Raw genomic sequence first — 12,441 nt, 5'->3', positions numbered from 1 at the left:
TTTTGGTGTGTGTCTTGGACTCCGTTGGTATTAAGCCCCTTTCCAGGAGAATATTTTTAATTGCATAAAGTAAAATAGATGAGATTACAAAGAAAATCAATTATGCTAGAATGTAGTTATCAAAACAGTAAAAACTAATTTGTAATAAAAGTACATTTGCATCTTTATTAATGCATTAAATAACATATTTTAGCAGTGTTCCTAATAGCTATCATAAATTCAAAATAGTGATATGTGTGGGAAAAAAAACCTCAAAGTAGTGGTATATGTGACATTTCAATATACCTGCAACAACTATTATATGAAAATATATATGGTCTTTATTAGTGTCAAAGTCACAAATACTGTCAATACTAATGTGGTTTGTTGCTATATTCATAAGAAAATGAATTTTTTAATTAATATTAAGTTAATGATAATAAAGATAAAATTTTAGTCCCATATTCCCAAGTTAAGAAACTTGAGTGAGAGCTGCAATGCTGGTGTGAGCAGACCATTGAATGGGCCACCAGCTGGAAGAACCAGCCTTGTCTGCCTGGAATCATATGTCACTTTGGCCCCCTGGCACCTTCTCTGCCTGTGGGTGCCAGGGTAGGTTCTTGAGCCAGGATAATAATTTTATAAAATGTATTTGGAAAAAAAACCAGAACACTCATTGTAAACACTGTCATCTAATGTAGTATGTTTAGCTTGTTCTCTACTAGATTCTTTTAAGTTTCAAAAATTGGCCCCCTTGTTTCTTCTTTTGCTGCTGTGTACTTCTTTTTCTGATTAGCTTATCCAAAGCTGCGTTAAGACCTATATTTTATTCTTCAGGAATTCAGATTGAGCAGTCGTCCTACATCCTTTGTCTTATGGGGCAGGGACAGCTGGAGAGGGAAGATGGTGGTTTTGTGCATTCTTTCACTTCTTGGATGCTTCTGCATTGTTTTCCAGCAGCAGAGGGCCCTTCCCTTAGTGGCAAAGGAGTGAGTTCTGATATTCAGGCCAAAGGGCAAAGAGAAACCCTGCCCATTTTAAAATTGGGTTGTATGTTTTCTTGTTGAGTTTTGAGTTCTTAGAACGCATTTTGCAAATATCTTCTACCAGTTTGTGGCTTTTTTTTGGGTTGTTGTTCTCTAAATGTCTTTCACAGAGCAGAAGTTTTTAATTTTAACAAAGTCCATCTTTTCAATTTTTTTCTTTCATGGATTATGCTTTTGGTGTTGTACCTAAAAACTCATTGTCAAACCCAAGGTTTCTTAGATTTTCTCCTCTGTAAGTTTTATAATTTTGTGTTTTACATTTAGATCTATGATCCATCTTGAGTAATTTCTGTGAAAGCTGTAAAGTCAGTGCCTAGGTGTTTTTTGTTTTTGTTTTATTTGTGGATGTCTGTTTATTTAAAGATTTTGTTTGAGAGAGAGCACAAGCCAGGGGAAGGGGCAGAGGGAGAGGGAGAAGCAGACTCCCCGCCGAGCAGGGAGCCCGACGCAGGGCTCAGTTCCAGGACCCTGAGATCCTGACCTGAGCTGAAGGCAGACACTTAACCAACTGAGCTACCCAGGCGCCCCTATTTTTAATTTTTTGAGAAGCCCCCAAACTGGTTTCCACAATGACTGTACCAACTTGCATTCCTACCAACAATGCATGAGGGTTCCTTTTTTCCCACATCCTCACCAACACTTGTTATTTCTTGAGTTTTTTATCTTAGCCATTCTGACATTATTTTCTTTTTATACTGCATAAGAATAATATATCATAAAAATCTGCCTTTAAACAAGTCTAAAAAAGTTATTTCAATAAGTATGAAATAGAAATGTTTAATGTTAAGAAAGTGTATCAAAGTTTAGTTGGTAGCATTCTCAGGTGCACATGAAATAATCAGACATCTGAATTGATGGCATGGTAAATTTTACAGAATATGGTAGGTGGCAGTGGGATGTCTTAGGTTCACCTAAACATTTATGTATTCAGACTGGTAAAACCACTATAGGTCGCACTTGGCACCACTTTGTTCAGGAGGATTTAGGACAGAAACTATAAGTAAGATAGAGTGCTGGGCATCTGGCTGGCTCAGTTGGTAGAGCATGTGACTCTTGATCTCGGGGTTTTGAGTTCAAGCCCCACACTGGGTATAGAGATTACTTAAAAATAAAATCTTGGGGCACCTGGGTAGCTCATTTGTTAAGCATCTGCCTTCGGCTCAGGTCATGATCCCAGGGTCCTGGGATTGAGCCGTGCGTCGGGCTCCCTGCTCCATGGGAAGCCTGCTTCTCCCTCTCCCACTCCCCCTGCTTGTGTTCCCTCTCTCGCTGTGTCTCTCCGTCAAATAAATAAATAAAATCTTCAAAATAAATAAATAAAAATAAAATATTTAAAAAAAAAAAAGAGTCCTTGCAGCAGTCCCTGTAGCAATTCATATTTTCTGAAGTGCTCTTCTGACAACTTAAGTTCAAAGAAATGTTTTCACATTTTGGTGCTGCAGAGAACTCAATAGGCATAGTTTCCAGGATCCTCTGCAAGGGGATTAATTACATGTCACCAGACTCAGAGAAGCTCAAAAACATGGCTTCCTACTAAGTGTCCATTGTACTTCTAGTCCAGATGCAGCTTACTAGTTTGGCAGTTTTTATCATAAGCAATGTTGCCAAGTAACATATAGGTGGCATGTTGTTTTAATCAGGTTAACAGGGATTATCCCTAAGTCAAATTCTCATACATGAGGAGAAGGGGTTTTGCTCACCTTAGGTAGACAGTCATGTCTGCTGACTTTTTATTTATAGTTTTTGTTTTAGTTTTCTTTCAAAAGGTTTTTCTTACTCCAAGATTATTTTTTAAGTCTGCATTTTCCTTTTTTTTTTTTTTTTTTTTTTAGTCTACATTTTCTTTTAAAACTGACTTCATTATTTTACATTTACCTGTATCTTTGAGCCACCATTTTCTGTATGGTGTGATGTAGAAACCAAAACTTTTTCAAATGACTAATCAGTTGTTTGAATCATTTATTGAATAATCATTTGTTTTCCTATTAGTTAGAAATGTCGCTATTAGAGCAGTTATTATTAGGAGATGGTTCTTCAAATTAACAAATATGTATATTAAAATATATACTTTTAAAGCAATAACTTATTTGTAATCTTATATGATTGTGTATTAAACATTTTTTTTATTTTATTTTTAAGTCATCTCTACACCCAACATGGGGCTTGAACTCACAACCACAACCCCACAATCAAGAGTAGCATGCTCCACCGACGGAGTTAGCCAGGCGCCCCGTGATTGTGTATTAGATTGTATTATCTGTATGCTATGAATTTATAGGGTCGTCTTTTTTCTCAAAGAAAGTGTGTGTAGGGCGCCTGGGTGGCTCAGTCGTTAAGCGTCTGCCTTCGGCTCAGGTCATGATCCCAGGGTCCTGGGATCGAGTCCCACATCGGGCTCCCTGCTCGGCGGGAGGCCTGCTTCTCCTTCTCCCACTCCCCCTGCTTGTGTTCCTGCTCTCGCTACCTCTCTCTCTGTCAAATAAATAAATAAAATCTTTAAAAAAAAAAAAAAAAAAAGGAAAGTGTGTGTAGTCTGAAGAGGGGTATATAATTTTTTCTAAATAGGTTTGCCTTATTGAAAGCTGTTATGCTTATTTAGGTGGCCTTCTGCTCAGTATAGTAGAAAATGGTGAATAAGGGGTTTGAACAACAAGCTTCTAGTTTCAGACCCGCCACTTCACTGACTGCTACTTTGTGCAAGTCAGCCTCTTTGTGTTTTGTTTTGCTTCATTAAACTGCATGAATAATAATCCCTATACAGCCTACTTCTGAGTATTGTTGAGGATTAGATGGGATAATAGATATAAAAGCACCTTTAATTGGAAAAACCGTTTAAATGTAAGGACTTATTGCATCTTAACTTTTCCTCCCTTTCTCTTGTAGGCAGTGTTGGTGCTTCTTTTCAGTGCCAGTCCATCCATCACGACCACATTTGTCATGATGACAGTGACAAGGTGAGGTCTGTGTTGATGTCTATTATGGTGAAAATGCATGCTGCCCTTATATTGTTGGATTCATTTGCGTAACTGTGGACATAGGGCAAGGAGGGTGTGTACAATGTTGAGATCCAGAGGGCCTTTCTGGTTTACGTGTCAGATTATTAGACTGTTCCAGAACACTTGAGGATAATTTTCAGGAGGTGGGCTGGACTCTTGATACACTCTTCATTTTTTTACCCTCATCCCTGTCACTTTGCTTCCTCTTTTCTTGCACACACTGAGAGGATTATCTTAGTATATGAACAGGTGCTCCCAACACTGCTAATTATCTCAGCAACTTGTGTCTGTTTCTAGTTTGAAATATTTTAGCCATTTCGATTTGGTTGTTTTTGTAGTTGATTGTGTTAGATTCTGGTTTCTTCTCATACTTAACTTTTTTCTCTGTATCCAAAGTCCAATTTAATGATGAGGATTGAGAATAGAACCTGTCTGTTTCATGCCAAAGAAACCTGCTTTGGGCCTGTTTTTTTGTTTGTTTTTAAAATCAGGTCCAAACTGTGGGTAGTTTTGTTTCATTTTGGTGTTTCGCTTCTTCTCTAAAGAGATCTGGTCTTGGGGGCTTTCCAGTACTCATCAGTGCCCTTGATGGCCCAGCCCTTAGAGTAGATGCTAATGTGGGCTTGGTGTTTGGAACATCTGGCTGCTGATGTTGGATGGGCTTAAATTTAGTCTTTTCCATCATCAGTTTCCAGTGGCCTCCCTCCCATTTCCTGTGTCTTACATGCAGGAATGTATCACTCCCTTGGTAGTTTTCCCAGGCAGACCAATCCAAGTGATCTTTTTCTCTGCTGTTTTAATCAAGATTCTCCTCCCTCATCCTGTTGGAGCTAGATCAAGAAGTTGGTTGGTCTTTGGGATTTTCCAAATGGCTTTCTTTGTTCTGTGTGTTGATCTCTCTCTTTGTGAGCTTTGCTCAGACAGATTTCAGTCTGTTTACAGAGAGAGTGGTATGCTTTTAGCATTCCAGAGTCTCTTTTATTATTACAGTAATCCAGAGGCATGGATTTAACTTTTAACTTATTTTAGAAGCAAGCCACTAAAAAAGACTGCTAGACTATATAGTTGGCTCTGTAAAATTCAGTATACCACAGATTATAGAAATGAGCATTTGAAGAAAGAGTGATGATAGAGGGAAAGGCAGAATTGCTTTAGGCCAGTAATGTTGCATACTTGTGCTTTGTAATTGTGAAGATGTTTTTGGGTTAAGTTTTCTTCCCCCTGCTAAGTATAATATGCCTTTCTCCATTTGTTCATTTGTGGTGGTGATTCCAAACTATGTTCTGTTCTGTTTCCAGGTTCAAGGGTCTGGAGATGACATTTCTCTCCACCTCTGCCAAAAACTTGCCATCTACTTTAAAATATTTTTGCTCCTAATTTCTGACTCTTTGTATGACCAATTTTGTGCTTTTAGGAGATGGCATTTTTTCCTGAAGTATGTGGGGAGAGGGAAGAGAACTTAAGGGCTTTTGTCACTTGATCAGCCCAGTTCTCAAAGAATTGTGAGAAACTGCTCTTCCCTCTCTCCTGCTTGCAGTGTGTATACTTATGATTGTTTCCCAGAGGGAAATAAAATGGATTCGTCTCTTGACTATGTATTTATAATTTATTCAACCGATTCAGTCAAATGTATTGATTGGCATCTATGTGTCTAGGCACTTAGGAAATATATCAGAATACAAAACAAAGATTGCTGTTTTTTCATGTGTACAGTCTAGCTGGAGAGGCAGACAATAAAAAATAAACATAATATGTAAATAATAGAATATGTTAGAATAAGTGCAGTGGATTAAAGAAAATGTAGAGCAGGGCGCCTGGGTGGCTCAGTTGGTTAAGCGACTGCCTTCGGCTCAGGTCATGATCCTGGAGTCCCGGGATCGAGTCCCGCATCAGGCTCCCTGCTCGGCAGGGAGTCTGCTTCTCCCTCTGACCCTCCCCCCTCTCATGCTCTCTCTCTCTCATTCTCTCTCTCTCAAATAAATAAATAAAATCTTTAAAAAAAAAAAAAGAAAGAAAGAAAATGTAGAGCAGAATAAGTGGGATGAGAACCACCAAGAGTGGTTTGAATAGGTCATCAGGCATTATTCTGGGGAGGAAAACAGTAGATAACGTGTTTAAAAATCAGATTTTTATGTTTGCAACAGTTGCTGACTTATTTCTGTAACAAATCAGTATTGGTTTTGCAAAAGCAAAAACAAAAATGAATCTGCTACCTGATACATACCACTTGAAGCAGGGAGTCTGCTTCTCTAATGACTGCACATATAGACACTCACACATACATTCTCTCATTTTGAGAATTGAAGGGATTATAAGGCACAGCCAATTCAACGCTCTTTTTAAAATAAACTTGGAAGCTGTGACCCTACTGGAAGAAATGACTTGTGCAGGAGTCACCCTATAGTGCTGGGTTTAGAACACATCTTCTATCCCCTATACAAGTCATGCAAAATAATTGCTTAGCTATTCTGATTGTACAAATTGTCAAACACATGTTGATGCCTTGCTTAGTATCCTCACTTAACTTTCAGGCATGATCCATTTCTCAGATCTGGGAACCAGAGGTGATTTTTCTTAAAAGTTGCCTCAGTTTAATCCGCGTGTGACTGGGGATGGAACCAGGGGTGAGATGAATTAAATTTTTTTTAAAAAGATTTTATTTGTCAGAGAGACAGGGAGAGAGAGAGCGCAGGCGCCCGCACAAGCAGGGGGAGTGAGAGGCAGAGGGAAGAGCAGGCGCCCCGCTGAGCAAGGAGGACCCTGGGATCATGACCTGAGCCCAAGGCAGATGCTTAACCAATTGAGCCACCCAGGTGTCCCAAGATGAATTAATTTGTAGCCTCAGTGGTACACTTTCCAAGAGTGGCCTGGAACACTTCCAGGAAGGCTGGTCACTTGAGAGAGGGAAATGGGAGAATTCTTTCTAAATGGGCATGTATGTGAATGGCTACTCAGAGCAGAAGTCTTTTCTGGACAAAACTTCCTTGTGCTAGCCTTAGGTCCATTTATCACAGATGAAGGCATCAATCCAGGTTGTGTAGAGGTAATGCCATGCAGACTACTTTTAGGGAAGGTAGGAAATGTGTTGCCGGTTTTTCTTTCATGACCGTATACTTTCTTTTACTCTTGATCTTTTACATTTTTTAGTTTTTTTTTAAAAGTTACATGTTGATTATAAAGAGATATGTAGTACTACTTTTAACCCCTCTGCCCAGAAGTAACAATTGGAACTCAGTATTAACAAGATTAATTGAAGTTATATTTGTATAAAATATTTTTCATCTTTGGGCGCCTGGGTGGCTCAGTTGGTTGGGCGACTGCCTTCGGCTCAGGTCATGATCCTGGAGACCCAGGATCGAGTCCCGCATCGGGCTCCCTGCTCAGCAGGGAGTCTGCTTCTCCCTCTGACCCTCCCCCCTCTCATGTGCTCTCTCTCTCAAATAAATAAATAAAATCTTTAAAAAAAAAAATTTTTTTTCATCTTTGTAAGCAGTGGTTATTAGTATATTCAGAGTTGTACAACTGTCTCCACCATCTAATTTTAGAACAATTTTAACATTCCTCACTCAAAACCCCATACCCATTAGCAGTCACTCTCCATTATTCCTTCTGCTAGCTCCTGGCAACCACTAATCTTTATGTCTTAATGGATTTGCCTATTCTGCACATTTATAAATGGAATCACATAATATGTGGCCTTTGTGTCTGGCTTCTCTCACTTAGCATGATGATCTCAAGGTTTGTCTATGTTTTAGCATGAATCGCTAGTCCATTCCTTTTTATGGGTGAATAATATTCCATTGTGTGCATCCAACACATTTTGTTTATCCATTCACCAGTTGATAGATATGTTTCCATATTTTGGTTATTATGAATAACACTGCTTGGAACATTTTTGTGTAAGTATGTTTTTGTTTAGTTGGTCACATGATATATTTTTAACATTTTGAGGATCTACCAAACTGTTTTGCAAGAGGCTGCACCATTTTGCATTCCAGCACATGCATGAGGGTCCCACGTTCTTCACATCCTCATGTTTACATCCAACACTCTTCAGTTGTCTTTCAAATTATAGCCGTTGTAGTGAGACATCTCAGTTGTCCATAATGGACACGTTTTATTTTATTTTATTTTGTTATTATTTTTAAAGATTTTATTTACTTATTTGAGAGAGAGAGAGAGTGAGAGAGAGCATGAGAGGGGAGAGGGTCAGAGGGAGAAGCAGACTCCCTGCTGAGCAGGGAGCCCAATGTGGGACTCGGTCCCAGGACTCCGGGATTATGACCTGAGCCGAGGGCAGTCGCTTAACCAACTGAGCCACCCAGGCGCCCTACTTTATTTATTTTATTTTTTTATTTGCCAGAGAGAGAGAGAGAGGGAGCACAAGCAGGGGAATGGCAGGCAGAGGGAGAAACAGGTTCCCCACTGAGCAGGAATCCTGATGTGGGACTCGATCCCAGGACCCTGGGATCATGACCTGAGCTGAAGGCAGACGCTTAACAGACTGAGCCACCCAGGTGTTTCTGGACACGTTTTAATTTGCATTTCTCTAATGACTGAGTATGCTGAGCATTTTTTTGGTATGCTTATTGGCCATTCCAAATTTTACGGTCAGTTAAAAGAAATCAGATAAAGATCTCTTATTGTTCTTGGAGATTTTATTTATTTATTTTTTAAGCACGGGGCAAGAACAATATACAGAGACAGACTATGTCATAAGAAAACTCACTCTTTGCATTCTCTTCATGGTTAAAATAAAACTAAATTGCTCTGATTATCTATGGCTGTATAATTAATTACCCTAAAATTTATTTGGTGTAGAGCACTTGTATCTTTCATGATTCTGGGGTTTCCTATGCTCAGCTAGGTCGCTCTTGCTTGGAGTTTTCCCATACAGTTGCAGTCAAATGGTGTCTGAGGCTGGAGTCATCTTGAAGTCCTCAGTCACATGTTTGATGGTTGATGCTGCTTGTCAGCTGGGACTTCATCTGGGACCCTTGGCCCGAGCACCTAAATGTAGTGTGGGCTTCCTCACGGCATGGCAGCTTGATTGCAAGAGTGACTGCTCCAAGAGGACCAGACAGATGCTGTATGGCCTTTTATGACCTAACATAAGAAGTCACAAAGCATCTCTTCCAGCATAAGTCACAGGCCTGCCCAAATTCAAGAGGAGGGAACCTCAGTCTCACCACTGGGGCGTAATGTCAGCATAAGAAGAAGAGAATGAAGGGTGGGAGAACTTACTATGTATGGTCATCTTGGGAAATATAATCTGCGTACTATATATATACTCGAACATCAGTTAAAATGGCTGCATAATGTTCTACTATAAGGATACATGGTAATTTATTTAACCTGTCTTTGTAGAGCTTTAGGTCATTTTAAAAAGCTATTATGCATTTATTGATACAGCAAATATTTATTAAGTGCCTACTATGTGCCAGGCACTGTTGAGTCACCAGGGTAGAGTGGTGTAAAGACTAATAAGGAAGGTCCTTGTTCTTCTGGTGCTTATTTTTTGTGAAAAGGGCACAAAATGAACTGTATATGTAAATCAGTAAATAATTAGATACTTGTAGGTGCTGTACAAGTAATTGGGCAGTTGGCTACTCTAGGTGTTAGGGAAGGCCTTTAAGAAGGTGACACTTGGGGCACCTGGGTGGCTCGGTTAAGTGTCTGCCCTCAGGTCATGATCTCAGGGTCCTGGGATCGGGCTCCCTGCTCAGCAGGAAGTCTGCCTCTCCCTCTGCCCCTCCCCCTTACTTGTGTGTGCTCGCTCTCTCTCTCTCAAATAAATAAATAAAATCTTAAAGAAAAAAAAGAACGTGACACTTACGGTCTGAATGATAGGAAAGAACAGGTTGTGAAAATCTGAGCCATGAGGGGAACATCATAGGGAGAGGAAAGGGCTAGTGCAAAGGCCCTGAGGCTAGAAAGATCGTCCAAACAGAAGGAAGGCTGATGTGCACAAGCAAGGTGGATGAGGGTAGAAGTGGTATGAGATGAGTTTGAAGAGGTAGGCACAGGACAGGTCATGTAGAGCTTGGTAAGCCAGGGAAAGTTTAGTTTTAGTTCTGCCTGTTATGTATGGGAAGCCTTTGGAAGGTTTTAAGCGAAGGAATGAGGTCTCGTTTATATTTTTAAACATCCCTTTTGCTGCTGTGATGAGATTTTTTTTTCTAACTGTGGTAAAATACACCTAACATAGAATTTACCATCTTAATCATTTTAGGTCTGGTACAGTTCAGTAGTGTTAAATACATTCACATTGTTGTGCAACCAATCTCCAGGGCTCTTTTATCTTGCAAATGGACACTCTGTATCCATTAAGTAGTAACTCCTTGTTCTCTCCTGCACAGCCCCTGGCAACTACCATTCTACTTTCTGTCTCTATGAATTTGAGTGCTCTTTGTACCTCATATAAATGGAGTCATGAAATATTTGTGTTTCTTTTTTAAGATTTATTCATTTGAGAAAGCAGGGAAGCATGCACAGGGGGAGGGGCAGAGGGAGAGAATCTCAAGCAGACTCCCCTCACAACCCTGAGATCACCACCTGAGCTGAAACCAAGATTCCCATGCTCAACCGACTGAGCTACCCAGGCACCCCATATTTTTTTTTTTTTTTTTTTTTTGGACTGGCTTATTTCACTTAGTGTTGTCAAGGTTCGTTCAGGTTGTAGCATGAATGTTGGAATTTCTTTCCTTTTAAAGGCTGAATAACATTCCACTGTATGTATATAACACATTTTGTCTCTTCTGCATGGATGGACATTTGGGTTGCCACATTTTGACTCTTGTGAATAATGCTGCTAGGAACATAGGTGTACAAATATATCTTAGAAATATACCCAGAAGTGGAATTGCTGGATCATTTATATTTTTAGAGTTTTGAAGAGCTGCTATACTGTTTTCCAAAGTGGCTGCACCATTTTACATTTCACATCCTTTCCAACACATTTTATTTTCTGTTGTTACTGTTTTTTTTTTTTTAAGATTTTATTTATTTATTTGACAGAGAGAGACAGCGAGAGAGAGAACACAAGCAGGGAGAGTGCGAGAGGGAGAAGCAGGCTTCCCGCAGAGCGGGGAGCCCGATGCGGGGCTTGATCCCATGACCCGAGCCGAAGGCAGACGCTTAACGACTGAGCCACCCAGGCGCCCCTACTGTTTTTAATACTAGCCGTCCTATTGGGTGTGGGGTCATATCTCATTGTGGTTTTGATTTGCATTGCCCTACTGATTAGTAATATTGGGCATCTTTTCATGTGCTTATTGGTCATTTGTCTTCTTTGGAGAAATGTCTATTTAAGACCTCCCCCCCCCCCCCCCCCCGCCTTTAGAGAAAGAGCACATGAGCAAGTTGGGGGGACAGAGGGAGAGAAAATCTCAAGCAGCCTTCATGCCCAGTGTGGAGCCTGACGCCGGGCTCGATTCCATGACCCCGAGATTATGACCTGAGCCAAAAGCCACCCAGGCGCCCCAACCTTTGCCCATTTTTAAATCAGGTTTGGTTTTTGTTTGATTATAGTTCTTTATGTATTCTGGGTATAACCCCTTATCAGACAGATGATTTGCAAATACTTTCTCCCATTCCGGAGGTTGCCCTTTTACTCTGTTGGCTGTGTCCTTTGCACAGAAGTTCTTATTTTGGGGGCGCCTGGGTGGCTCAGTTGGTTAAGCATCCGACTATTGGTTTCGGCTCAGGTAATGATCTCATGGGCCATGGGATTGAGCCCTACTTCAGGCTCTGTGCTCAGCAGGGAGTCGACTTGGGGATTCTCTCCCTCTACCTTTCCCCCTCCTCATGTGCTCACCTCTTTCTCTCTGAAATAAATAAATCTTTTTTTTTTTTAAGTTCTTATTTTGAGGAAATTCGAATTAATCTTTTTCTCTTGTTGCCTGCGCTTTGGTGTCATATCCAAGAAATTATTGCCAAACCCAGTCTCGTGAAGGTTTTCCCCTATGTTTTTACCCTAAAAGTTCTGTAGTTTTAGTTCTTTTTTTTTTTTTTTTTTAAAGATTTTATTTATTTATTTGAGAGAGAGAGCACAAGCAGGGGGAGTGGGACAGGGAGAAGCAGGCTCCCGCCGAGCAGGGAGCCTGATGCAGGGCTTGATCCCAGGACCCTGGGATCATGACCTGAGCCGAAGGCAGTCGCTTAACCAACTGAGCCACCCAGGCTCCCCTAGTTTTAGTTCTTAAGTTCAGATCTTTCACTCATTTGAGTTAATATTTGTATAATAGGGTAAAGTAAGGGTCTGTCTTCATTGTTTTGCGTATGGATGTCTAGTTTTCCCAACACCATTGCTGAAAAGAGTGTTCTTTTCCCATGGAATTATCTTGGGACCCTTTGGGGGTCATTTGACCATATATGCAAGGGTTTATTTCTGGGCTCTCTATTCTGTTCACTTGATCTGT

At 40.3% G+C, this 12,441-nt stretch overlaps 1 protein-coding gene across 4 annotated transcripts in view; it reads left to right on the top strand.

Annotated features, from left to right (window-relative positions):
- The window catches only part of RNF38 (ring finger protein 38), a 131,136-nt gene that overhangs the window by 61,563 nt on the left and 57,132 nt on the right, over positions 1-12,441 (top strand). For all 4 annotated transcript variants that reach the window (XM_036076143.2, XM_036076142.2, XM_078061456.1 and 1 more), the window contains exon 2: positions 3,909-3,979. In XM_036076143.2, coding sequence (XP_035932036.2) covers positions 3,909-3,979 — 71 coding nt within the window. The remainder of the gene's footprint in view (positions 1-3,908; positions 3,980-12,441) is intronic.

The sequence above is a fragment of the Halichoerus grypus genome, chromosome 14 (genome assembly GCF_964656455.1).
Source record: "Halichoerus grypus chromosome 14, mHalGry1.hap1.1, whole genome shotgun sequence".
Taxonomy (NCBI): Eukaryota; Metazoa; Chordata; class Mammalia; order Carnivora; family Phocidae; genus Halichoerus; species Halichoerus grypus.
The sequence above is the reverse complement of the archived record's forward strand: the minus strand, read 5'-3'. Positions and strand labels throughout refer to the sequence as shown.